Source organism: Lineus longissimus, chromosome 3, assembly GCF_910592395.1.
Source record: "Lineus longissimus chromosome 3, tnLinLong1.2, whole genome shotgun sequence".
Classification (NCBI taxonomy): domain Eukaryota; kingdom Metazoa; phylum Nemertea; class Pilidiophora; order Heteronemertea; family Lineidae; genus Lineus; species Lineus longissimus.
In genome coordinates, this window is record NC_088310.1 from 17967807 (window position 1) to 17992389 (window position 24583).

The window sequence follows — 24583 nt, forward strand, 5'->3', positions numbered from 1 at the left end:
TATGATTATGTCCCCTATATGTTATCATATTTTTGATATCATAAAGATGTTGTCCTTGTCCTGAAACATTCTGAACTTCTAGAGGTATTCTCTCCATAACTTTAATACTCGACGCTCAGTCCTGACGCGGATACACTCCGGACGCAGTGGACCGGCCTCGTTCCTCACCAATAGGAGGTCCAATTAGGATGACGCAATGGACTGCCCAGGGAGTCTATAAGGCGCGGACAGTCCAAAGGCTGAGCAATGTCAAAATATCGAGGATTACTGTAATGTCTCCAGTCACTTGTCCTCTACACAACTCCTGGCTGTCATAATTCAAGATTATCAAGTTGGGCATACGAGTGATAATCAAGTCATGATCAAGTCTGCGACAGAGACGGTTTCTGTGGTTTTATGTCAGGTTGTGACAACGACTGAGCTCATGCTGGGATGACAGCATGCTGTGGCATGTTGTGTATCTGAGCAGATGTTATGCCATGTAGAGACAATAACTGAGTTCACGTTGTGACTTTGTCATAGCATGTGTTTGGACAATCTCTGTATTGACGTTGTGACAACGTCTGAGCCCATGTTGGGACAATTACTGTGGCCACGTTGTGAAAATGTCTCAGTCTCTGTTAGGGAATAAGTGTTCATGTTGTGACAATGTCTCAGTAAATAATTGTGGGACAATAACTGTGTTCATGCTGCAACCATGTCTGAGCCCATGTTTGGACAATATCTGTGTACATGCTGTAACAAAGTCTGAGCCTTTCTTTGACAATACCTGTATTCATATTGTAACAACGTCTTAGACAATGTTGAGACAGGTCCTGTGTTCGGGTTGTGAAAATGGTTGTGCTTTACTCACATTCGGACCACGGTGGGCACATGTTGTGACTATGTCTCTGGTCCACATCATGAAGTGCCAATTTCCCTGTGCTTTGACACGTTTATCACAATGTGTCTTCACGCTTCATCACATCACTTTCTGCCGGACTACTCAGTAGATCTGTGGCCCACATCGTGCACTGACACAGGGTGATATGAATAAAGACTAGCAAATGCTTTTACTCCAGTTTTGTACAGGAAGGCCTAGTGTAAATGTACATGGAGACTTAGATAAAAGCATTTGCTAGTCTTTATTCATATCACCCATTATCTCTGTGCCCACATTCTGATTATTTCCTCGATTGACTTTGACACTTTTCTTAATCATGATGCGACAGTGTAGTCTTCTTGCTAGATCACATCAAATTCGGTTGTGACTCTGTCTCTGGCCGAAATCAGGTTATTATGTTTGTGTTCTATGCATAAGATTGTCAGGATCTACATCACGTTGTGACCATGGTTGTCTTCGAGTTCACATTCTCTCCTGGTAGATCGTTGACATGTTGTGACAATGCAGAGCACGTCTACAACAAACGGGTGTACACGCATTTGAACAGTGCTGGTCTTGCCTATCACATTTACACTCCAGACGCAGTGGACCAGCCTCGTCCCTCACCCTAACAAGATCCAATTAGGATGACACAATGGACTGCCCCAGGAGTCTAATCACTGTGACACTAGGTATGTTCAATGTCACATCATAACAATAATCTGTTTTCTAAACCAGTGTCAACTTAAGGTCAAGTCTGGTTGTGACTTGGTCTTCCTCATCAACATTGTGGCAATGTGTGTGTGCTAAACCACATTTTGACAATATCTGCTTTCTAAACCAGATTGTCAGCCAGGCATTGAAGTCTGGTTGTGCCTTTGTCTTCTCTTTCAACACTTTAGAAATGCGTGTGCGCTATGTCACTGTTGTACATGAAATGACATGTCAGCATATGTTATGAGTCAACATGGTTGAGACGGTCCCTGGTTGTGACAAAGTACATTCTGTATGTCTCATTGCAGCAATGCAGACGCATGTAGAGGGCTGGAGCTTGAAAACATTGTGACACGTTCTATTATTATTGGGAGGCGTCCGAAACAATGTCTGAACATATAGCCACAGCCACTAGCAACAGCATCAGTGCACACTTTTTGTAGACTCCCGGGGCAGTCCATTGCGTCATCCTAAGTGGGTAATCTTATGGTTAGGAACGAGGCCAGTCCACTGTGTCCGGAGTGTATTTTGCGAGTAATCAGTTTATGCGATTTGGTTAATGCAAGGTTGGTTACCTGTATGATGATATACATAATGATAATTATGCCTCTTTATGAATAAATAGTCAACATTTGGTTTCACAATCCATGATTTTATTATTACAAAACCAAAACAAAGATGACATTGAATAAAATCATACAAAACAATGACTACAACCTTACAACATCTGGAAGTCAAAATACAAAGTAAGAACTTGACAATACTGAGATCTGTTTACAACCCAAAATACTGAGATTTGTTTACAAACCACAATCACTTAAATCTGTTTACAACCCACAATACTGAGATCTGTTTACAAACCACAATACTGAGATTTGTTTACAAACCACAATACTGAGATCTGTTTACAAACCACAATACTGAGATTTGTTTACAAACCACAATCACTTAAATCTGTTTACAACCCACAATACTGAGATCTGTTTACAAACCACAATACTGAGATCTGTTTACAAACCACAATACTGAGATCTGTTTACAAACCACAATACTGTGAAATGTTTACAACGCAGAGATGGTTTTCAATGGATTAGACATGTAAGAGTGGGTAAATATTTTCGTCAGTAAAATCTAAGGATTTCAACTTGGTAAAATAAGTTGCAAAAACTCCTGAATTAGAAAGCTGTGGGCGAATCTAAATTTCCTACTCATCTCAAACAATTTATTGCTGCTTTGTTTTTTAGAATGTCCTTGTTTTTAAAATTGTGGCTTTCCACTGGATTTTACAACCCCATATTTATTCCACCACAAGTAGAAGTATATGTACACAGAATCACAAAGTAAAGCTGAATCCAAGAAGGCCTGAATTAATTTTGACAACTTGGTACTGATTTCTTCCAAAAATTTTTCTTTTAAATTATAATATTCCTTTAAATTCGTATAATTCTCATAATTCTATAATCATGATATTCCAAGAGCTAGGTATAAGAAAGACCTTATCCTATAATACTTGCCACTTTTATAAATCAAAACTTTGGAAAAGAAAATAACATTTAATACTACATGTAATTCAATGTGAGAGAAGTTGATTCACGGCATTTATTTGTCTATGTCAAGTCACCAACCAATGAATTGGGTGCAAATATATAAATTTCAATATAAGCTTACATGTAAAGATACTCATTCGTGTTTTAAGTAAGTAACAGACAGTCGTAGGCAGTGGCAATGCCAAATATCACAGACGTCTTGTACAACATGTGTAAAGTGACTATATACCACACACAAGTGTCACAACCAAAAGTAGCCTTACTAAATCTTTCGCCTTTGATGAGAGAAAAGTAACATCTGATTATAAGGGACACTTCATCACGTGCTACAAATGGTTCATATGTACTGGTTTGACGGTGAAAATACCATTGTTACTCTTTACATTTAACACTCACATCCAATGACAGATTTTTACCCGACTCACAATCTGAATCACTATTGTGACTGAAGCCATACTAACGCCATCCAATCAATATCGCATGTTACTATGATTGTTTATGATCACCCCAGCAAATCAATGTCAAATTATCTGCGGACAAGCCATATTTATGCGGTGACAACGATTTTATGTGTGAAGAATACGGACAACACACACAAAAATTGTGCTTCATGAATTCAATCAAATCAGTTGCATCAGTTCTCGAGGCAATAGCCAAAACAATCTGGACAAAATCATTTTAGATTTCTCAGTGAAGCGTTGAACAAATTTTGTTTCTCGGTTTTTTTCATACTGTTGCAAAAAAGCTGAGTATTTATGGGAGTATTTTCACTTTGAAACAATGATTGTACATCCTTATTTTTTATTGTGGCATGATTTCACATATTCCAACATTCCTGTGACATGTTTTATGGTCATGCCATCTATTGTCCCGATGTGTAAACGTGGGAATGGTGATCAGCCACAGCTATCATGCTACTGGCATGGACAACATGTACAGTGACTACATCAATCATGTACATTGGACATGGTAGATCTTACAATAACCCATAGTGACATCACCTTACCATCCATTAATGGTTAAAATACTGACAGTTTTACAGTTTTAGAATATTCTCAACCATTGATATTACAACGTACATTGTATTTGACCAATATACACACCGGCATACATGTACAAATCTACAGCTCTTTCCATACGGATATTAACTTCATGTACCAGTACCATCAAAGCCCTCACATGTTTAACGCAGTCCAGACACAAGGCAGTAATTGAACAATTTTAAGACAACTTGCACATCTCGTAAAATGTGACTCGCTCTACCAAAACTAGGCGCTTGTCGCATCTGAACTTGACAGGTTGATACGGACTTGTTGTTCATTTCCCTATTGTAGACCTTTTGTGAAATGTGACCAAATCAGTTTGTAATAGATTTCACAAAAGGTCTACAATAGGGAAATGAACAACAAGTCCGTATCAACCTGTCAAGTTCAGATGCGACAAGCGCCTAGTTTTGGTAGAGCGAGTCACAAATATGTGATCTATTTAGGACATAGAGCTGTAAAACACGACTTGACTCCACAGATATTTTCCAACAATGTCAAGTTTATTCAAAAACCTTAACGACTTGTGTTACTTCAAGTTTATTTAAATGCATTAGTACCTGCCTTAGCAGACACCTCTCTATTAAGAACGCCTTCTCTATTGATTTCACTGCAGTTTGTCCAATATAGGTTATTTCCATTGAATTCTACCTCTGTGATTAGGACACCATTCAATAAAGGACAGCATTTTTCAGTCCTTAGGGTCTCCTTAAAAGCTTTACAACCCATGTTACCTCAGAGAGGCTTTACTTTAGAAATAAAGGACAGCATTTTTCAGTCCTTAGGGTCTCTTTAAAACCTTTACAACCCATGTTACTTCAGAGAGGCTTTACTTTAGAAATATGAGTGATTGGCATGATCATGAACACAGGAGTTTGTGAGATAATAATAATAATAATAATAATGATAATAAATACCATGTGAAAGCACTAACAATTTCAAACTGCATGTAATCCGTTTTAAAATAAACATGATTAGCACATGATTAACACACAATCAAGGCAAAGCGTGAAATAAATTACAGTTCAAAAGAAAAGAGCACCATTTTTAGCAACACATATATCTAATACAAAAACTACGGCAGGGTCAGAAGAAATCGGAATACTCTAGACAAGGTATGCAATGTAACCAATTCAGATGGAATAGTCTTGCCCATTTTATGACAAAATCATGCTAAAGGACAGGTCATATATCTCGCCTTTTCACCGCTGCTTTCAATGTCCAAGAAATAAATTTTATACGTCCCTTTTCTGCAACAAAACTACAGGTTAGTGATGGTGTTTGATGCAATTTAGTCACATAATGTATTTGTGCACTGGTATGATAATTTGATATAAATGTAGACCCTGAGATTAACACCAGTCGATGAAGGGTAAATAAGATGACCCTAGGATATAAACATACCTTATTGTTGTGGTTCAATTCATTCAATGAGGACAGAAAACAAAAGGAAAATGGTAACACAACTTGGTCCCTGCACCATCATTTTCCTCAAGTAGAATTTTGAATGAACCACTGCGAATGAATGCAGCAGAAATTTTGAAACGAACAAGCCCATGCCATAGATTACACATACTGTGCTTCAATAATTTTACCGTTTTATTGCACCATGGTAAGGCAAGCAAAACTCATGGAAAAATGTATTTGAGGCTGTTCATAAAATGCTGTTTGCCTCATGTTACCCATTAATCCATTTTGCTGATGACTTGCCTGCCTACTTAACCTTTAGTTTTAAGAGTATTCATATCCAATAAATCAAATTTTAATGGTGGCTTGAGAACTTTCTTCCGATCATGCAATGATTTCTGTATTTCTCTCCAATTTCAGAAACTTATACCACTGTTTCACAAACCACCCATTCACCACGCGTTCAACAGACGGAAATGACCGAAGAATTCTCACAACCCCCTTATACAACCGGTATCTTATACCATCGACAAAACCAAGCTTCACCGCTGGAAGAGAAAGACCCATGATTTCATAAATCCAGGCAAATATAGCCTCGAATGAGAAGAGTTTGAACTTGACTGGGATGTTGGAGCCTTCAATGAAGGCCTTGACCATCTTTTTGAAGTCTGATGGTGGGTTATCTAAGGCAGGAATTATAGTTTCTGTCTCTATCTCCTTGCATATGGAATACGTTTCATCATAACTCCCTTGGCATAAGTTGTACTTGTCATCTATTCCTAAGAGATATCCTATGCCACGCCAGAAATGTATATAGTCTTCGAGATCAGATTCTCTACAGGAGATTCCAAATTGTTTAGGGTACATGACAATAGCACCCATGAAGCCGCATTGAACCAATGTCATATCATACTGAGAGACATGGAGTTTCCCTGGTTCATGGTGGTCCATTGAGGCTGCCACGTGTTTATGCATATGTCGGACGTTGAGGATAGATTCATGAGCCACACCATGCGGCGAGTCCCAGACATCACCAAGATGCCACAGGACAACCTGTCGGAATGTGGAGAAGTAGCGCCTGAATGATTTAGTTGGAGTATCAGACTTCTTCGTGTACACTAATGGAACCAATAGATTCGTGACACAGAGTCCACTAGCCAAGGAAGTGTACATTCCCAAAAGCACTGAGACAAAGTGGTCCATGAAGAATTTCCGTCCCCGATTGAATTTAGCCCGGTCCAACCATTCTGGTGGCATGGCTGGACTATTGCAACAATCGCCATTTTCCTTTGTACCATGCTGGAGATCACTTAACTTCAAACTCATCTTCTGTTGGTTGGAGTCAAAGAGGCAAAGAGCTCAAAAACCTGGAAGAGATGAGGAAGTGCTCAAAACAAACTCACAAAGCCTAGAGAAAACAGAGACAATTTGCGGTCCTGGGTCAAAGACAAAGACATAAGGCATCAGACAATCCCCTTGATTAATGATTAAGCACTCTATCTACCGTGTACGGTGTTGGTTATGGTAGATTACGCACCCACTGGCACTGCACTGGCATTGTTGTATGGGTCATTGGGTGGGGCTTACCTGGCCAGGCCAGGGACCTATTCACTGTTCTTGAGGTCTGGACTTGAGAATCTGAAACTACACTACTGCCACTGTGACTGACTGTCACTCAGTCACTGTCATTGACTGTCACTCAGCTGCTGACAGCTCATCCCAAATCCAATCCTTCCTTTGTTCTTTTTTTGTCATATCTAAATCTGTAGCTCAATATCTTACCCCTTTGATGGGATTGCTTAGTTTATGTTGGAGGAAGGAGTATGTTGATATCAACTATGTAGTTCTAAATATCTAAAAGGGTCATTTGATAAGAAAATATACCGAAATTTGGTAACAATCATAAATTTTTTCCCGGAAATACTTCAGCGCCATCGTACGCATTCGTGGAAAACAACGAGCACCTGCAACCTCGTCCCCATGACGGTGTAGAAGTAAATTTTAGCCCCTCGGAAACGAAGTCGGGGATGTCATACCCATGCTCATGCTCATGGCTAAAAGATTAATATTCTTGTTACAGTGGTGAAGTAGGGAATTCACATGGATTCACGTCAGGCTGGTTACCCTATGATTCTCAGAAGTGATTTTTTTTGAAGTAGAGGGCTTTGACGTGGATACTGTCATAGTATGTGCAGCACCACCGTCAGGTGCTGCCACCTATATTGTTAATTGTACTATCTAGCGCACTAGTGCGCATGAGTATTAAAGCAGACGCTTTCGAATGGACTCCCAATCACAGAGTTGTTCATTCATTAACAGATACCGTTTGATCATCATCATCATCATTACATCATCTTACTCGTCATCGTCGTATCATCATCATCATCATCATCATCATCAATTGCACCATCATCATCTTCATGCACCAGAGGCCTAGTTATTATTCCATGGCCTTGGAGTTAGGACTCCATCCCCGGGACTTCATCAGTGTCTGACGACGCACTAGTATAGACCCTCCACTTCACTTGTCTAATGGCCAAAATGATTGCACTCCTGACGTGCCAGAAGTGTGCCGAACGAAGAGGTGGATTCGCCCTTTAAATCAAAACGTGACTGCCTTAGGAACGAGGTTAACCTATACAATATGGCGACAACCATGGGCATGTGTGCCTGCCGGTCACCGGCTAAATTATTGCGTTATTTTAATAAAATCAGAGACGCAAAGACGTTTTCGGTTGCATCAAATACAAGAACAAACATTGTAGCAAGGTTATGTGCCCCATCAATTCAATTTAATGGTAGTTTGATTGCGTATGCGTCCACTGGAAATGGCCAAAATAACAAATCGCCCAGCATCACAGAATCCATCCTCCAGCAAAAAGTTGGAAAGATGCCGAAGGACGACAACGTCAAGGATAAGGAGCCACCTAAAGGGAACAAAGATAAGGACAAAAAAAGCTCAAAGTGGACAGGGCAGAATATGTGGAAAATTGGCCTCCTCAGTTTAGGAGGAATGAGCGCGTTATCTTGTGGAATTTTGCTGAAAGAATGGGGTCAGTTGAGTTCCATGGACATTGTCAGATGATACAGATAACATTGTGCAATATTGTATCGCCACCCCGTGGGAAGATTGTAACGTAATATCGCTATTTTTTTATGGGAATTGACATGAATGGCAAAACAACGCACGATGGTGTGGCAGTACAATATCGCGCGCCGTTTTAGATAAGGATTGCAAAGATACTCTTAGCCATTTTGTTGTCCCCTTTTCATACCTAGGCAACTGGAGTTCACCATGACAAAAAGATTATTTTGAATTTCTGTTCCCTGTGAAAAGGGGATAAGAAAATTGCCTCTTACTTAACTATCTTGTGTAAATGTGCCTATTGTAGTTTAGTACATGTATTTCAGTTGTTAATTTCTTTCAAACTTTACTCACTTACTTAGACTTGCTGTCTGATCTCTGACAACTGCCCTCTCTAATTGGGTTGTTGATAAACAAATGACAACCAAAAAATATTATGATAAATGCTCGATGAATTATATTCCATACACTATAATAAATGCTCAATGAATAATTTTCCAGGTGCTCCAAGATTAGATGAGAATGGAAAAGAGGTAAGGACTTTTCTCTCTTTATTTCAACCTCACAATTTTTTACCAGAAAACTATTTAAAAATTTACAATTGTCATCCTAAAGTAAATGCAATAAACTAAAATATCTCATTCAAGACTGGCTTATAATATCATACATGTATTTCTCTCAGTACCTTTGCTGGTGGAAATACCTGGGTTCTAGCACTGATTGAGCTGCTCATCCAAGTTCTACTGGAAGGTTTCAGCTTGCATGTAGACTCGGGAATATATCATATGTAAAGCACTTTGAGAATGTTGTACACTATAAAGCGCTATGAAAAAACTTCCATTTATTTCACACAATTCTCTTAAACAGTCTTTTTTTTTTCTTCAGATTCAAGACGAATTTTCACATTGTAAGTTGGAAGAATTCTTGCCTAAAATCTTGAGAAGGTACCTCAGACCTAGGTTGCTGAATAGAATTATTGCGGTGAACAACCTTTGATGAGGATTGATAAACAGCCCTAAGAATAAATCTCGTGGCCTCAAGGGTTACAATTCATACAATGCTGAATGATGTGTTCATTACCAAATGAGTAAAACAGTTCATAAATTATTTTCTTTTGACCCAAGGCTTGTCTTGCATAGTTAGTCACATCTGACAAAGTATTGAGAAATCATTTCTCTAAAGATAATTTAACTACAGTGGAACCTCCCTTAGCGGACACCTCTCTATTTAGAACAAACTCTCTAAAAGGACACTAGGTCTGGTCCCATATTGGCTGTTTCCTTCAATTTTACCTCTCTAAACAGGGCACCTCTCTATTAAGGACAGCACTTGTCAGTCCTGAGGGTGTCCTAAATAGAGATGTTCTACTCTAAATATCATCAACCCGAGTCCGTTCCCTTTTCTAATGGCATGTTATGTTATATGATAATGTGTTATATTTTCAGTACCTATTTGGCAACAGTATCCAAAAAGAGCACTTAGGGAATTCGAATTCTATAAACAGGTAATGAAATGATATCTAAAATCATATAAAAAGCATGAATCGTAGACAAGGTCAGTGTAAAAGAGTACATGTTTTCTGTTACATGTATGATTGATACAACCATTTCCTTCTTCCATTCCTCGACCACAAAGCTGTGGGGCCATAGGGCGCAACTTTCAAGGACAGTCTACTTAGTTACCGAAATTGAAAACTGACTGATTGTGCATCTCAAAAAAGAAGGATTCTATCTTCTGAATTAGGAATGGCGTTATCCAACCTTACATTTGCTGACTCAGTCATTTTTTTTGCAGCTTATAAAAGACCCCACCAGTGAAAAGCTTTTACCAGATCCACTGAAAGAGCCATACTACCAACCACCCTATACCCTTGTGCTAGAAATGACCGGTGTTTTAGTGCATCCAGACTGGACTGTAAGTAAACGCTCATTTGAGGGGGAGAACCTCCCTTAGAGAACAGCTCTCTATTAAGGACACCGTCTCTATTAAGGATACTAGTTTTGGTCCCAAATGGGTCGTGTCCATTCAATTTGATCTCTCTATTAAGGACAGCACTTGTCAGTCCCGAGGGTGTCCTTAATAGAGAGGTTCTACTGTTAAAACGGTCTATAAATACACTTGACCGTTGTTCCTTTCAGTATGGTACTGGATGGCGATTCAAGAAACGTCCTGGAATAGAATATTTCTTACAACAAGTTGGCCCTCCTATTTTTGAAGTCGTGATCTATACTGCAGAACAGGGATTTGTAAGTGTTGTAATTTATCAACTCATTAACTTGAATAGAAGCAGCCAACTTTTGGTGTAATAGTCAATTTTGACATACTGTTAAGGCTGTTTTAAACTGGTTGAAGAGCACCTGTACAAAATGCCTATATTATGTTTGATAGGCCTATGTGAAACAGAAGCACCAAAAGTGGCTAAGTGGTGTCTAAACAGTATATGAGAACCACCACCAGACATTGGTGGCCTAATATCTTCTTAAAATCACAGTGACCAGTAGTTATTGATTAGTACTATTAGATCTCTTCCTATTGTATACATTGGGCAGCTACATTTCTGCCAGTTGTTCCCTGGCTGTTTTCAAGCATTTGGATCTGGCAACGGTGCAGTTTCATAAAAGCAGTAAATATTTCCTGTTAATAGTGTTATAGAGTACTCGTCATCGTTCGGACCTGCGTAGATACCTTTCGAAGACCAGTAGTTGTTCTCATTTCGGCTCTGTAGGCTAGCATAGTCATCACTATTAGATAAATTGATAATTTTTTGGAGGGGGCTTCTCTATCACTGATTGTATACTTGTTGTCAGATTCACCTGTTCTGACTGTATTTATTTCTCTTGCAGACTGCTTTCCCGATTTTAGACAGCCTTGATCCCCATGGTTACATTACTTACCGACTATTCAGAGATGCCACCAGATACGTGAAAGGTCACCATGTAAAGGTGAGTAAGCTAACCTGAATTGTGATTTCTGATTTGATGCTTAAAAAGTCGTCATTGACAATGGTTTCAGATAATTAGTTGGTTTGTAATCAATTTTACACTTAATATGCTGACCCCCTTGTGCAACGTTATGATAAAGCTTTTCCTGGGAAAGTGATTGGTTTAGAGATGACCACGGTAAGTGTCTCTCTTACAAAGTCCAGTGGGAAATTTATCGACGTCATTAGGGCAGTTGTTCTAAGTGTCGTAGGAGTTGAAATGTTACAGAAAGAGAATGAGCTGTGTGAAAGTGCAAGGGGCCTTCCCCATGGTCACTGGCAGCTTCACTCACGTCTTCACCAAGACCTGCTGCTCCACCATCTTGCTTTACTGCATCAAGCCATCATACATGTCACCTGCACGAATACGTTGTTTTATTTCCAGGATTTAGCGTGTCTTAACCGCGATCTCTCCAAATTGATATTTGTTGATTGTAACCCGAAATCTTATCAACTCCAACCGAAGAATGCTCTTGGTTTGAAGAAATGGAAGGGGGAAGATGATGACCGAACACTCGTTGATCTGGCGCTGTTTTTAAGAAGTGAGTAAACTACACTTTGTTTTGTGTTATTTCAAACCGCAGCACTCTGAAAAGCAAGGACTGTGCACTGGTTTGGATGAAATTTATGATCAGGTCATTGCCGTTGGCAAGTTCAGAAGTTTTGTGCTGCAAATGTACATGTAGCTCCTGTTCATAATCTCCTGACAAAGAAATATTGAAAGGGATTCGGGACTTGTTCCTCATAAGTACAGGATACTTCTTGCAAGGATCCAAATCATCTAAGTTGATTGAACAGTTTCTGCATGTGTGTAATCTCCGTGCCTGTGTTCTTGCAGCCATTGCATCCAGTGGTATAGAAGATGTACGGAGTGTGCTGGAGCACTACAGTCAGTTTGACGACCCGCTAGAAGCATTTAAGGAAAATCAAAGAAAGCTACAGGTAAACTGTGTAGAATGGAATAGTCCTAAGGCAATCAACATCGGCCGTCCAAATAGAATTTGGATGGATGGCATGAGGCACTGGACTGGATGGAAGACCAGTGACCTGATCCACCTCGTCATATCGTTAGCAGCTTAGGGTCGCCACAATGGCCGCATGGCTGTGGGACATGATGATGATGATGATGAATCCACACCTGTAGTGTCGTACACTGTACATAAAAAAATACATAGGGCATGTTGGCACAAAAACAACATCATGATATGTAAAAACCATGCCGTCATGTCGCTGATGACAGGGTGCCATGTCAACAACATCACTCCACCATGATGTAAAAGATGCCCTCCATTATTAACCAGTGCAAGTTTTTTACAGGAATGACCAGCCAAACATAAAATTGACCCATAGTAGCTATATGCCACCCTAAATCTGCCCGGAAGTTTCTTGGTCTGATAAATACTCACTGTGACGACAGTGCTCAAAAGCAGTTCATTTCCAATCTACTTACTCTTACAGTCCAAAAGCAGTTCATTTCCAATCTACTTACTCTTACATTCCAAAAGCAGTTCATTTCCAATCTACTTACTCTTACATTCCAAAAGCAGTTCATTTCCAATCTACTTACTCTTACATTCCAAAAGCAGTTCATTTCCAATCTACTTACTCTTTCATTCCAAAAGCAGTTCATTTCCAATCTACTTACTCTTTCATTCCAAAAGCAGTTCATTTCCAATCTACTTACTCTTACATTCCAAAAGCAGTTCATTTCCAATCTACTTACCCTTTCATTCCAGGAGGAACAAGAAAAGACGATGAAAGCTCAGGAAGATCTGCAAAAGCAACAGAGTCTTGTTGGAAGTGTCGCATCTGGGTTCTTCAGGAGAAGATAAAACTACCTAACAGTATTATTATGTTGACTATATGAACTAGGCTCTGTGTATAAATATAAGAAGAACAGAAAAATCTAGCTGCCTTGACAAGGATTTAAATCACAGATGTTTAGATGGCTGGTCTAATGCTCTACCGATTGTGCTATTGAGGCTCCTCAATGTTCTGTGCAGGTGTGAACCGAACGTGATGTACTGTAGCCCCCAAAATATTTGCGGCTGATTTTGTTTGCAGCTGCCTACCTTTAACTGCGAAAATTTACCAACTGCTAGAGCTGTAAGGTGTAATGTAAGGTGCAGTTCAGCTCAGTCCGCGAAGACCGCAAAATTATAACGCCCACAGTCATTTTCCAGATTACAGAACTGGATCCTCCCTTAGTGGACACCTCTCTACAAAGGAAAACCTCTCTACTAAGGACACTAGTTCTTCAAGGGATGTATCCTTCAGAATGAAATGATCGTGTTAAGTGTGGCTCTTATGGGTATCTCAGCCAATGTCCTTTTTGCGTTCTCGATACCGGTAGACAATCAGGTGACCTTTACTTGTCCATGTCTTTTAAATCTGATGTATCCTGAATGAAATATACTCTTATACAGTTTTGCGTTATAGCAGACATACATTTTGAAGGCAGTGATTAGTAAGTTGCCTTTGATAACATATAACCCTCTACAGACTGCAGTGAACTATGAGACTTTGATATGTCGTATGATAGTAGTGAGCCTTGTGCACTTAATGAATTGGCAGGACGTGAAGCTTGTATGCAACTGCTGTATGTGAATAAATATCAATAATTTGATTATTTAGTTTTTGTGGGATTCTACTGATGGCAATTTAGCTGCTTGAACATTTCTCCCAGCTGCTCTTGGAGACATCCAACATTTGACCGAAATGCCCTCCACTGGATATAATAATGCTAACCAGCACTTTTGGGTCAAACAGAGACCGCAGATGTGTGCCACATACACGGTTGACCATGGAGATGAAGACAGTAAGCAGTCTTCAAAAACAGCATAGACACTAAGGATTCTAAGCACAACCAGTGTAAACCATGGAACACCCTGTAGAGACTCGGCTCACCCTGTAGAGAGATGGCACATCCACTACAGACTGACGCATCAAACTGCCAGCAAAAATACAGACATCCTGATGAAGGACATCCTGAAGAAACATGGTACACCCTGTAGAGACATGGCACACCCTGAAGGTGGCCGATCCAATTATAGAGACATGGCACACCCCTTAGATACATGGTACATCCAGTAGAGACATGGGGTGATATGAATAAAGACTAGCAAATGCTTTTACTCCGGTTTTGTACAGATAGGCCAAGTGTAAATGTACATGGAGTTTTAGATAAAAGCATTTGCTAGTCTTTATTCATATCACCCATTGCACCGCATGTAGAATGGTACACCCTGTTGATTTTAGAGAGATGGCTGATGAAATATGGGACACCCTGTAGAGAGACGACACATCCAGGAGAGACATGACACACCCTGTAGAAAGACGGTAAAGCCTGTGGAGATATAACCCTGTAAAGACATGGTACACCCTGCGGAGACATGACATGTCTAGTAAAGACATGGCACACCCTGTAGAGACCCTACACAGCCAGTGCAGCAATGGTACACACTGTAGAGAGATGGCACATCCTGTCTATAGTGACTATACTGTCTTCGAAGACTGTACGCTAGTGTAGTCACCTCCATGATGTCTGTGTATGTGGTGCACATATGCGATCTCTATATGCCCTACAAGCTGTACCAGTTAACACATATCCATGCCGTAAGGGTTGTGCCAAGTTTTCTTGGTGAATTTACTGTCTCTAAAGACTGCATGCTACACTACATCTGCAGTCTCATCTACAGCTGAAGTTGTACCAGTAAGCAAATATCCATGCCACACGGGTTGTGCCTCGTGTCCTTGGTGACTTCACTGTCTCTGCTTTCTCCATATACCCCGACAAGTTGTGCCGATGAGCATATATTCATGCCACACTGGTTGTGCCTATTCTCCTTTGTGATTATACTGGTTTCGAAGACTGCACACTGGAAGCCTTTAAATCTAAATTAGCCGTTGGTGCTATGAACTTCAAACACAGGCAACTGTGGAGATGAATCTATATGCCGTTTCCGAAGACAATGTAATCACCAAGAACACTAGGCACTACCAGTGTCTTGAATTCGTGCTGGCTGGCACAACTTGCGAGGCAAATAGAGACGGGAGATGTGCACCACGTACACATACAACAATTGAGATGAATAGATTACGCAGTGTTCGAAGACAATGTAGTCACCAAGGACACTGGACACCGTCAGTGTGGCAGGAATATATGCTGACTGGCATAATTTGTAGGGCACAAGAGCCTGCAGAAAACCATTTGAAGATCAATACAGAATGCAGACTCTGAAGACAGTGGAGTCACTAAGGACACTAGGCACAACCCATGCGACATGGGCATATAGAGAGAGGCTGTTAATGGCTCATCTTTCTAATTGCGCTGGCTAGACAGAAGAGGTGCCAGATTCAAGTCAGTCTGGTTGTGATAGTCTCGTCTCTCTATCCGTATAGGCAAATTGTTGAGGTACCTGGCTCAGGTTAGATCGATTGTAATAGTCTCATCTATCTTCATGAGATGGGATAGGCGCCAGGCCCTATACGGTGTGGTTGTGACTGTTTGATCCCTCACACCGTCTTAGCAAGACGGCCTAACAAATACGACGGAGGTGCAAGACCGGATTCGGTTTGGTTGTGAATATCTCATCTGTCTCATCGTATCATCCACGGGTGGAGGGGTCAGGCAAACTTTCGGTCTGGTTATAACTGCCTCATCTCTCTCAGAGTATTAGCAAGGCTGGGCCCGATTCGGTGTGATTGTGGCTCTTTGATCCCTCACACCGTCTTCACAAGATGGCCTACCCAATACGGCAGAGGTGCAAGACCGAAATCGGCCTGGCTGTGAATGTCTCCTGTCCCACCCTGTTGGCAATAGGGTGGAGGGGGTCAAGAAAAATTCGGTCTTGATGTAACTGTCTCATCGCTCTCACTGCGCTGGCTAGACAGTGGAAGTCTAATTCAGTCTTCATTGTAAATGTCTCATCTCTCTATCCGTTTTGGCAAATTGCTGAGATACCAGGCTCGGATTGGATCAGTTGTAATAGTCAGTCTCATCTCTCTCACTGTGTTGGCACATTGAAGTAGGGACAAGACCCAATATGATATGGTTGTAATCGTCAGCTCTATCACGCCGTCTGCGCAAGATGGCCTACCCAATACGGCGGAGGTACAAGACACAATTCGGCCTGGTTGTGAATGTCTCTCTCTGTAGCCGTGTTCACAAGACAACGTAAGCATCAGGCCCGATTTGGGGACTGCTTGATCTCTCAGACCGTCTTCAGAATCCGGCTAACCAAATACATGTAAATGTATGAAGCGAGCCTTTGGGCCAAACCAATACAGCGAAGGTGCCAAACTGTTTTTGGTCTGGTTGTGAATGCAACACTCGTCCCTCTCACCGAGTTGGCAAGTGTGTGGAGGGGTCAGGCAAACTTCGGTCTGGTTGTAACCATGGAGGAACTATTAAATTTCCTTGTTGTAATTGTCTCATCTCTGTCACATTACTCTCAGTCATCCTATTAGTCACACTGACCCTTTATTCATAAAGCTGAAACTACTCAAACTACCGGACTTACACAAATTAATTGAAATAAAATTTCTCTATAGATTTTTAAAAAAGGATTTACCAGTGTACTTCATGCACAATTTTTTCTCATTTAACAGTGATGTTCATAACTATCCCACAAGAATTAATGATAAATTTAAAATACCAAATGTAAGACACGAATATGCCAAAATGACACCACGATACAGTTTAACTAAATTATATAATTCTCTCTCAAAACAAACTCTAAACAAACTCCACTCAAATTTTAGCTTAAAATCCTTTTCAACATACTACAAAAATGAAATTTTGGGTTCCTATAATAAAAAGTGCCAAATTTGCAACTGCTATGTTTGCGACATTCGTTAAACTTTTTTCGTCTTATAACTGTTATTATTCACTCTTTCACTGTAAAATAGAACTGTCTTGTAAATTAAATTGTAAATCCTGTATATAATAATTAACATTGTACTACATGTAATTCATAAGGGAGCAGGCATTAAGCGGCCAATCTGGTCTTGTTCTGCTCCCGACCACAATCAATATCATGTATTTCATTAATGCACCTTGTAAATTTTGTTGGTCGAATAAATATTCATATTCATAAATATTCATATTCACAAGGTTGGCAAGACGGTGGAGGCGCCAATCCCAATTCGGCCTGGCGTTGAATGTCTCATCTCCCTAAACGTGTTGGCAAGGCTGTGATGTGGAAGTGCCAAGCCTTAATTGGCCTGGTTGCGAATGCCTCATCTTCTTCACCGTGTTGGGAAGGTGTTGGATGTGCCAGACCTTTGTTCGGCCAGGAGACACCCTGACAAGATACGACACACCCTGTAGAAACATTCAGTAGAAACATGATACAACCTGTAGAGATTGTAATCAAATAAAGACATGGTGCACCTCGTGATGACATATCACATCCAGGAGAGACAAGGTTCACCCTGTAGAAACACTATACACCCTCTACAGAGATCGCACACACTGCAGAGAGATAGCACAGCCAGCGTCCACGTGACTGGCCTATACTGTCTTTGAAGACTTCCTGTCTTAGAAGACCATGTACTCTATTCATCATATGGTTGTACCGTGGTTTGTCCGTACACGTCTGCTGTCTCATATTGCCCCACAAGTTGTGTCAGATAGCACACAGCCATGCCGCAGTGTTTTGCCTGGTGTCCTTGGTGATTATACGCTCTTCGAGGACTGTGCACTCTATTCATCTCCATGGCTGTCCGTGTAAGCAGTGCACATCTGAAGTTTCCGTTGCCCCAAAAGGTTTGACTGTTAGCACATATCCAAGCTACACTGGTTGTGCCTAGTGTCCTTGGTGATAGTACGGTCTTCGAAGACTGTCCGTGTATGTAGCACTCATCTGCTGTCTCTATATGCCCCTAAAGTTGTGCCTGTGAGCACAATATTCATTTCACACTGGTGGTGCCTAGTGTCCGTCTTCGAAGACTGCATACTCTATTTATCTCATGGTTGTCCGTGTATGTAGCGCACATCTGCTGTCTCTATCTGCCCCACAAATGTTCCAAATAACACATATTCATTCTGTACTGGTTAAGTCTATTGTCCTAGGTGATTCTACTGTCTTCAAAGACTGTACATCTGCAGTCTCTTTTTGCCCCAATTAATGTCCCATTGGTCGTGCCTGGTGTCCTTGGTGACTCTACTGTCTTCAGAGACTGCAGTCATGGTTGTCCGTGTATGTAGTGCACAGCTGCAGTCTCTGTTTGCCCCACAGGTTGTGACAAATAGCACATTATTCATACCACACTGATTTGACCTTCATTCAGATGGATCATAACTGTTTCACCTGTGTCTTCAACAGTACTTTGAATGAGACATAAAACCGATATTCCTTGCACCTGGTACCTTCCCAGGGACAAAAAGGACCCCACCAAAGTCGACAGCTTGAGATGAACCCTTTCCCTGGACGAAGACAGAGTCAGGGACAACCATGAAAATGAATAGAGTATACAGTATCCGAAGACAGAATCACCAAAGACACTAGGTACAACCAGTGTGGCATGAATATACACAAACTGTCACAATGTTTGGGCAAATGGAGACTGAAGATGTGCACTACATACGTGGACAATCATGAAGATGATTGGAGTATGCCGTCATCACCAAGGACACTAGGCACAACCACTGTGTACACGAGTAACATGCTATAACTGGTACAGCTTGTGGGGGAAATAGAGACAGACTGCAGATGTGCACTACACACGAAGACAATCATGAAGATGAATAGAGTAGAACGTCTTCAAAGAAAGTATGGTCACTGAGGACACTAGGCACAACCAGTGTGACTTTAATATGTGCTAACTGGCCCAACTCGTGGGGCATTATTATGGAGATGGCAGATGTACACCACATATACGTACAACCATGGAGGTGACCACAGTGCACAGTCTACGAAGACAGAAGAGTCTCCTGGGATGTGTCTTCTCTCTACAGGGTGAGCTAGGTTTCTACAGGGTGTACCATGTCTTTAATGGATGTGTCATCTCTCTACAGGGTGTACCATGTTTAAACAGTGTCCCATGTTTCTACAGGGTGTACCATGTGTTTCTACAGGGTGTGCCATGTCTGCAAGGGATGTGTTGTCTTTCCACAGGATGTGCAATGTTTCATCAGGATGTGCTATTGTTACTTCACCCTGTTATATAGTTAGGGACTGGTCAGAATGCTCTGCTGGTTGTAGCACTGATTGAGCAGCTCATTCGAATTCTCTGGAATTGTTGCAGGAACGATGTGGTATCTGGCTGCACTGTTTGCCATGTCTCTACTTCATGTGACCTCTCTCTACAGGGTGTACCATAATGACACAGGGTGTGCCATGTCTGTGGCACATCTCTACAGGGTTTACAAAGTTCCTTCAGGAGTACTATATTTTTACTGGCTGTTTGCCATGTCTCTCCCGGGATGTGCCTTCTCTCTACAGGGTGAGCTAGGTTTCTACAGGGTGTGCCATGTCTTTAATGGATGTGTCATCTCTCTACAGGGTGTACCATGTTTAAACAAAGTGTCCCATGTCTCTACAGAGTGTACCATGTCTTTAATGAATGTGTCATCTCTCTACAGGGTGTACCATGTTTAAACAAAGTGTCCCATGTCTCTACAGGGTGTACCATGTCTTTAATGGATGTGCCATCTCTCTACAGGGTGTACCATGTTTAAACAAAGTGTCCCATGTCTCTACAGAGTGTACCATGTCTTTAATGGATGTGCCATCTCTCTACAGGGTGTACCATGTTTTAAACAAAGTGTCCCATGTCTCTACAGGGTGTACCATGTCTTTAATGGATGTGTCATCTCTCTACAGGGTGTACCATGTCTTTAATGGATGTGCCATCTCTCTACAGGGTGTACCATGTTTTAAACAAAGTGTCCCATGTCTCTACAGAGTGTACCATGTCTTTAATGGATGTGCCATCTCTCTACAGGGTGTACCATGTTTAAACAAAGTGTCCCATGTCTCTACAGGGTGTACCATGTTTAAACACAGTGTCCCATGTCTCTACAGGGTGTACCATGTCTTTAATGGATGTGTCATCTCTCTACAGGGTGTACCATGTTTAAACAAAGTGTCCCATGTCTCTACAGGGTGTACCATGTCTTTAATGGATGTGTCATCTCTCTACAGGGTGTACCATGTTTAAACAAAGTGACCCATGTCTCTACAGGGTGTACCATGTCTTTAATGGATGTGTCATCTCTCTACAGGGTGTACCATGTTTAAACAACGTGTCCCATGTCTCTACAGGGTGTACCATGTCTTTACAGGGTGTACCATGTTTAAACAAAGTGTCCCATGTCTCTACAGGGTGTACCATGTCTTTAATGGATGTGTCATCTCTCTACAGGGTGTACCATGTCTCTACAGGGTGTACCATGTTTAAACAACGTGTCCCATGTCTCTACAGGGTGTACCATGTCTTTAATGGATGTGCCATCTCTCTACAGGGTGTACCATGTTTAAACAAAGTGACCCATGTCTCTACAGGGTGTACCATGTCTTTAATGGATGTGCCATCTCTCTACAGGGTGTACCATGTTTAAACAAAGTGACCCATGTCTCTACAGGGGGTACCATGTCTTTAATGGATGTTTCATCTCTCTACAGGGTGTACCATGTTTAAACAAAGCGTCCCATGTCCCTACAGGGTGTACCATGTTTAAAGTGTCCCATGTCTCTACAGGGGGTACCATGTCTTTAATGGATGTGTCATCTCTCTACAGGGTGTACCATGTTTAAACAAAGTGTCCCATGTCTCTACAGGGTGTACCATGTTTAAACAAAGTGTCCCATGTCTCTACAGGGTGTACCGTGTTTCTACATGCCCAACAAGTGTGCCAGAAAGCAACTAGGAGACAGATTTTTACGGTGGAGACGACAATGAGAACGATGAAATGTTATGAGACAAATAACCAGCTGGCAGAGGCTGTAATCACTTTCTACCTCATAGAATCAGTGCTCATAGATAAGAATGGAAAGAAATTCTATTGTCGAGATGTTTATTTTAGTTAACACATAAAGTTAACAACACACATCTTATAAAATATCCATTTATAACAAAGTGATATAAATTCAATCTTATAACAATTTGATAAACATGATAAAAGGCCTTCATAAATCAAAACCTACCAAGGAAGAAATTGGTTAAATATTGTGCCGAATCGACAGAGGTAATTATAAATGTACAAGACAATTTTAAAAAGCTGTTCAAATGAAACACTGAATCAGTTTTAACCTGTGGAACCTGTGATTCCTAATCTCTTCACAGTACAAGCATCCCAACAGATTCTTCTAACATAGCACTGGCACAGAATTTATAGTTCCTTCAAAGAAACTTTCAATCAGATAAGTCTGAGTCAATGATGCATTTGAGAAAGGATCTACTTAAGGAGACTGGTCCCTTTCATTTTAGAGAACGTAATTAGATGCGTCCTGATCATAATCAATGTCATGAATTGAAATTGACAATTACGGTATAGAGAGAATCCTTTTATAGTACATTGAAGGCTTTCAGGGATAAATCCACTAATCAAATAAACCTACCCAGTAAATATAGTAAATATTCCTAGTTACAATAATATGGACAAGGGAACACCTTCCCGCTAAAACAATATGGTTTTCAACAGTCATCATCAACAGTATGTACAAGATATTACTGTATGCATAACAAACAATTTAGCACCACTACATTGGTCAATGTTAGTTATCTGAGGTAATCATTATTCCGCTCCTTTGAAACAAATATAGATTTTTGTAACCAAAGGGAGTCAGGTTCTGATAATCTTATGAAGGCTTTGCTATACAAAACTAATCTAACGTCAAAGGAAAAAATACTGTCATAGTTATAAACAATTCTTGACAATACTCCCCAGTATTACCACTTTGACCTGAATGCTGACTTCTACTGAAGTCCAATGGACACATTCTTTGTTGTTTTATAGTGTGGAAAAGATCAGATATCAATGTCACCAATGTGTAGCCAAAATACTGTAAGAGTTGCATTGGAAAACAATGCATTTCAAAGAATACAATCAAAAGACTGTTCTCACGGCATTGTCTAGCACTGTACGCGTTTAAAAAGTCAGACGGTATTTATAACAGAAATTAGTTACAATTTAGAGTAAACACTCTCCAGTTCAACAGTCCACGAAAATTGAGTGTGGCCTGCACTCAAGCCAAATTGGTGACATCATGTGATAGAAAAGCAAGCTGCCCCAATGATGTCATGCAGAAACTGACAATACGATTTATCAGAATGAAGAAATAGACATAGTATATTGTCGCATAAGTAAAACTAAAACGTCATGTCAACTCTAAACTCCCTATGAAAAACGCTTTTTATAAACAAACAAATATGATGACATGTACAAGATTGTCTTTGATCCTACATTTGAAAACCACTTCCAAATTTAATGTAGAATCAAAACTTCATAACTTTCACTACATCACACCAAACCACATACGCATATTTAGGTGTAAAAGTCAATTAAAAAGTTGGTTTTAAGCTAAATCTCGCTATCATATAGAAATGACACAAGTCATCTGGAAGAAATCCATTTTTGTGCTTTGACTGAGATCAACACTGCAGTGAAAATACAATTTCTATGAAACTGACTTGGTTAAATTTTTTTCCTAGTTTCTTCATCCCCCCTGGGTTCTCCACAGGTTCTTCTTTAGGTAGGGTGGTACCCTTGATACTCAAGAAGTTTTGCCAGTGTCCAACACGAGGTCGGATGGCCAGCAATTTAATGTAGGGTGTCCCTATAGAAACCTTTAAAAATTCTAGAGCAAGGTACGGTGGCTGCTTCCAAGGTAGGGTGGGATGCCCGGTGTTCTCCACAGGTTCTTCTCTAGGTAGGGTGGTACCATTGAGACTCAAGAAGTTTTGCCAGTGTGCAACACGAGGTGGGGTGGCCAGCAATTTAAAGCTGAGTGGCCCTAAAGAAACCATCAACAAAACTCTAGAGCAAGGTAGGGTGGCTGCTCCAAGGTAGGGTGGCTGCTTCCAAGGAAGGGTGGGATGCCTCGACAAATGGCCTAGTGGAGAACACTGCTATTGTCAATCTGTATGACACATTCACTCGAACATGTCAATGATAACGACAAACACTCCACATGGCACAATAAGGGTGTTTGACTATCTACGATGGAGGGATGGTTCTAAATTCGGCATATTCACATAAAGGTTCAAAAGTCACATCGTCATATCCAAAATATTTTGGTCCAACTACTTTCAGCGCTTCTTCAGTTCGTAACCGTGGCGACGATGCCATCGCTATGACAACCACGCGTAACCCGTATCGTATTTCCTCCGTTGTGATTGGCTGTCCCGTGTCTGAGTCGAGGATGGATATGAGATCGGGTACACAGGCCACGACCTCCATTTCGTCATCGCCCTCAACCCGTTGCCGAGCAACCAAATTCTCATTCTGGAAGTCAATGAACAAGGTCGTGTTTTGGAATCGGCCGAGTCCTTCTACGATCAGACGACCTTTCGTAAAACCGTCTGCCGTCATCCGGTCAATGTCGGCAATCTGGAAATCAAAGCACATTTTCCGCACAATTAGTAAATTTAAGAAATACGAAATGCTGCAGACACAACATCCTCATTCTATGCATCACCAATGTTTTATTCTGGGAAGTTGAAATTGTCAAAACTCCCAAAATTGTATTGTTTTAGATTAAATCATGACAAGTTTAGCCCAATGTGTTATCTTTAACATGTTTTCGTACAGTGATTCAGTTGAAATAGAAGATGTGTGTGGTTCAAGATGTAAGGTGTAGAATATATGGGGCAGTGGAATAAGTGTCTGCACGATCAAGAGGTCTATGGTTTGACACCCAGCCAAGTCACTGCTTGCATTAGTTCCCCGACTGGTCTAGTTCAAGTGAGCGCCTTCTGGTTGCTCCTTGAAACCCTGGA

General features: G+C 40.8%; 3 protein-coding genes across 5 annotated transcripts in view; 1 reads left to right on the forward strand and 2 right to left on the reverse strand.

The window, feature by feature from the left end:
- Positions 1-4491: 4491 nt before the first annotated feature.
- LOC135485013 (uncharacterized) lies at positions 4492-7480 on the reverse strand. Of its 2 annotated transcripts, none has more exons than XM_064766740.1 (2): positions 7356-7480; positions 4492-6940 (listed from the first exon to the last, which is right to left on the reverse strand). In XM_064766740.1, exon 2 carries the CDS (start codon positions 6897-6899, stop codon positions 5958-5960), a length of 942 nt encoding a protein of 313 aa, XP_064622810.1. In that variant the 5' UTR covers positions 6900-6940; positions 7356-7480; the 3' UTR covers positions 4492-5957. The 2 variants fall into 2 exon arrangements, with proteins under 2 accessions (XP_064622810.1, XP_064622811.1); XM_064766741.1 differs by lacking the exon at positions 7356-7480 and adding an exon at positions 7161-7292.
- Positions 7481-8227: 747 nt separating this feature from the next.
- Positions 8228-14264, forward strand: LOC135485015 (mitochondrial import inner membrane translocase subunit TIM50-like). The gene is made up of 10 exons (XM_064766742.1): positions 8228-8626; positions 9160-9191; positions 9544-9565; positions 10104-10162; positions 10453-10572; positions 10797-10904; positions 11502-11600; positions 12024-12180; positions 12477-12580; positions 13375-14264. The coding sequence occupies exons 1-10, from the start codon at positions 8230-8232 to the stop codon at positions 13468-13470; spliced, it is 1194 nt and encodes a 397-aa protein (XP_064622812.1). The 5' UTR covers positions 8228-8229; the 3' UTR covers positions 13471-14264.
- A 7378-nt stretch (positions 14265-21642) lies between these two features.
- LOC135484075 (uncharacterized) overlaps positions 21643-24583 on the reverse strand; it is a 49258-nt gene continuing 46317 nt past the window's right edge. For both annotated transcript variants that reach the window (XM_064765172.1, XM_064765171.1), the window contains one exon: positions 21643-24194. In XM_064765172.1, the coding sequence (XP_064621242.1) occupies positions 23802-24194 (393 nt within the window). In that variant the 3' untranslated portion in view covers positions 21643-23801. The remainder of the gene's footprint in view (positions 24195-24583) is intronic.

Excerpts from the sequence above, each read along its gene's own strand:
- LOC135485013 (XM_064766740.1), bottom strand. The coding sequence starts at position 6,899 with ATGAGTTTGAAGTTAAGTGATCTCCAGCATGGTACAAAGGAAAATGGC.
- LOC135485015 (XM_064766742.1), top strand. The coding sequence starts at position 8,230 with ATGGGCATGTGTGCCTGCCGGTCACCGGCTAAATTATTGCGTTATTTT. Across the intron at positions 10,163-10,452 it reads AATTCGAATTCTATAAACAG|CTTATAAAAGACCCCACCAG; the intron begins GTAATGAAATGA and ends TTTTTTTTGCAG. Across the intron at positions 10,573-10,796 it reads TAGTGCATCCAGACTGGACT|TATGGTACTGGATGGCGATT; the intron begins GTAAGTAAACGC and ends TGTTCCTTTCAG.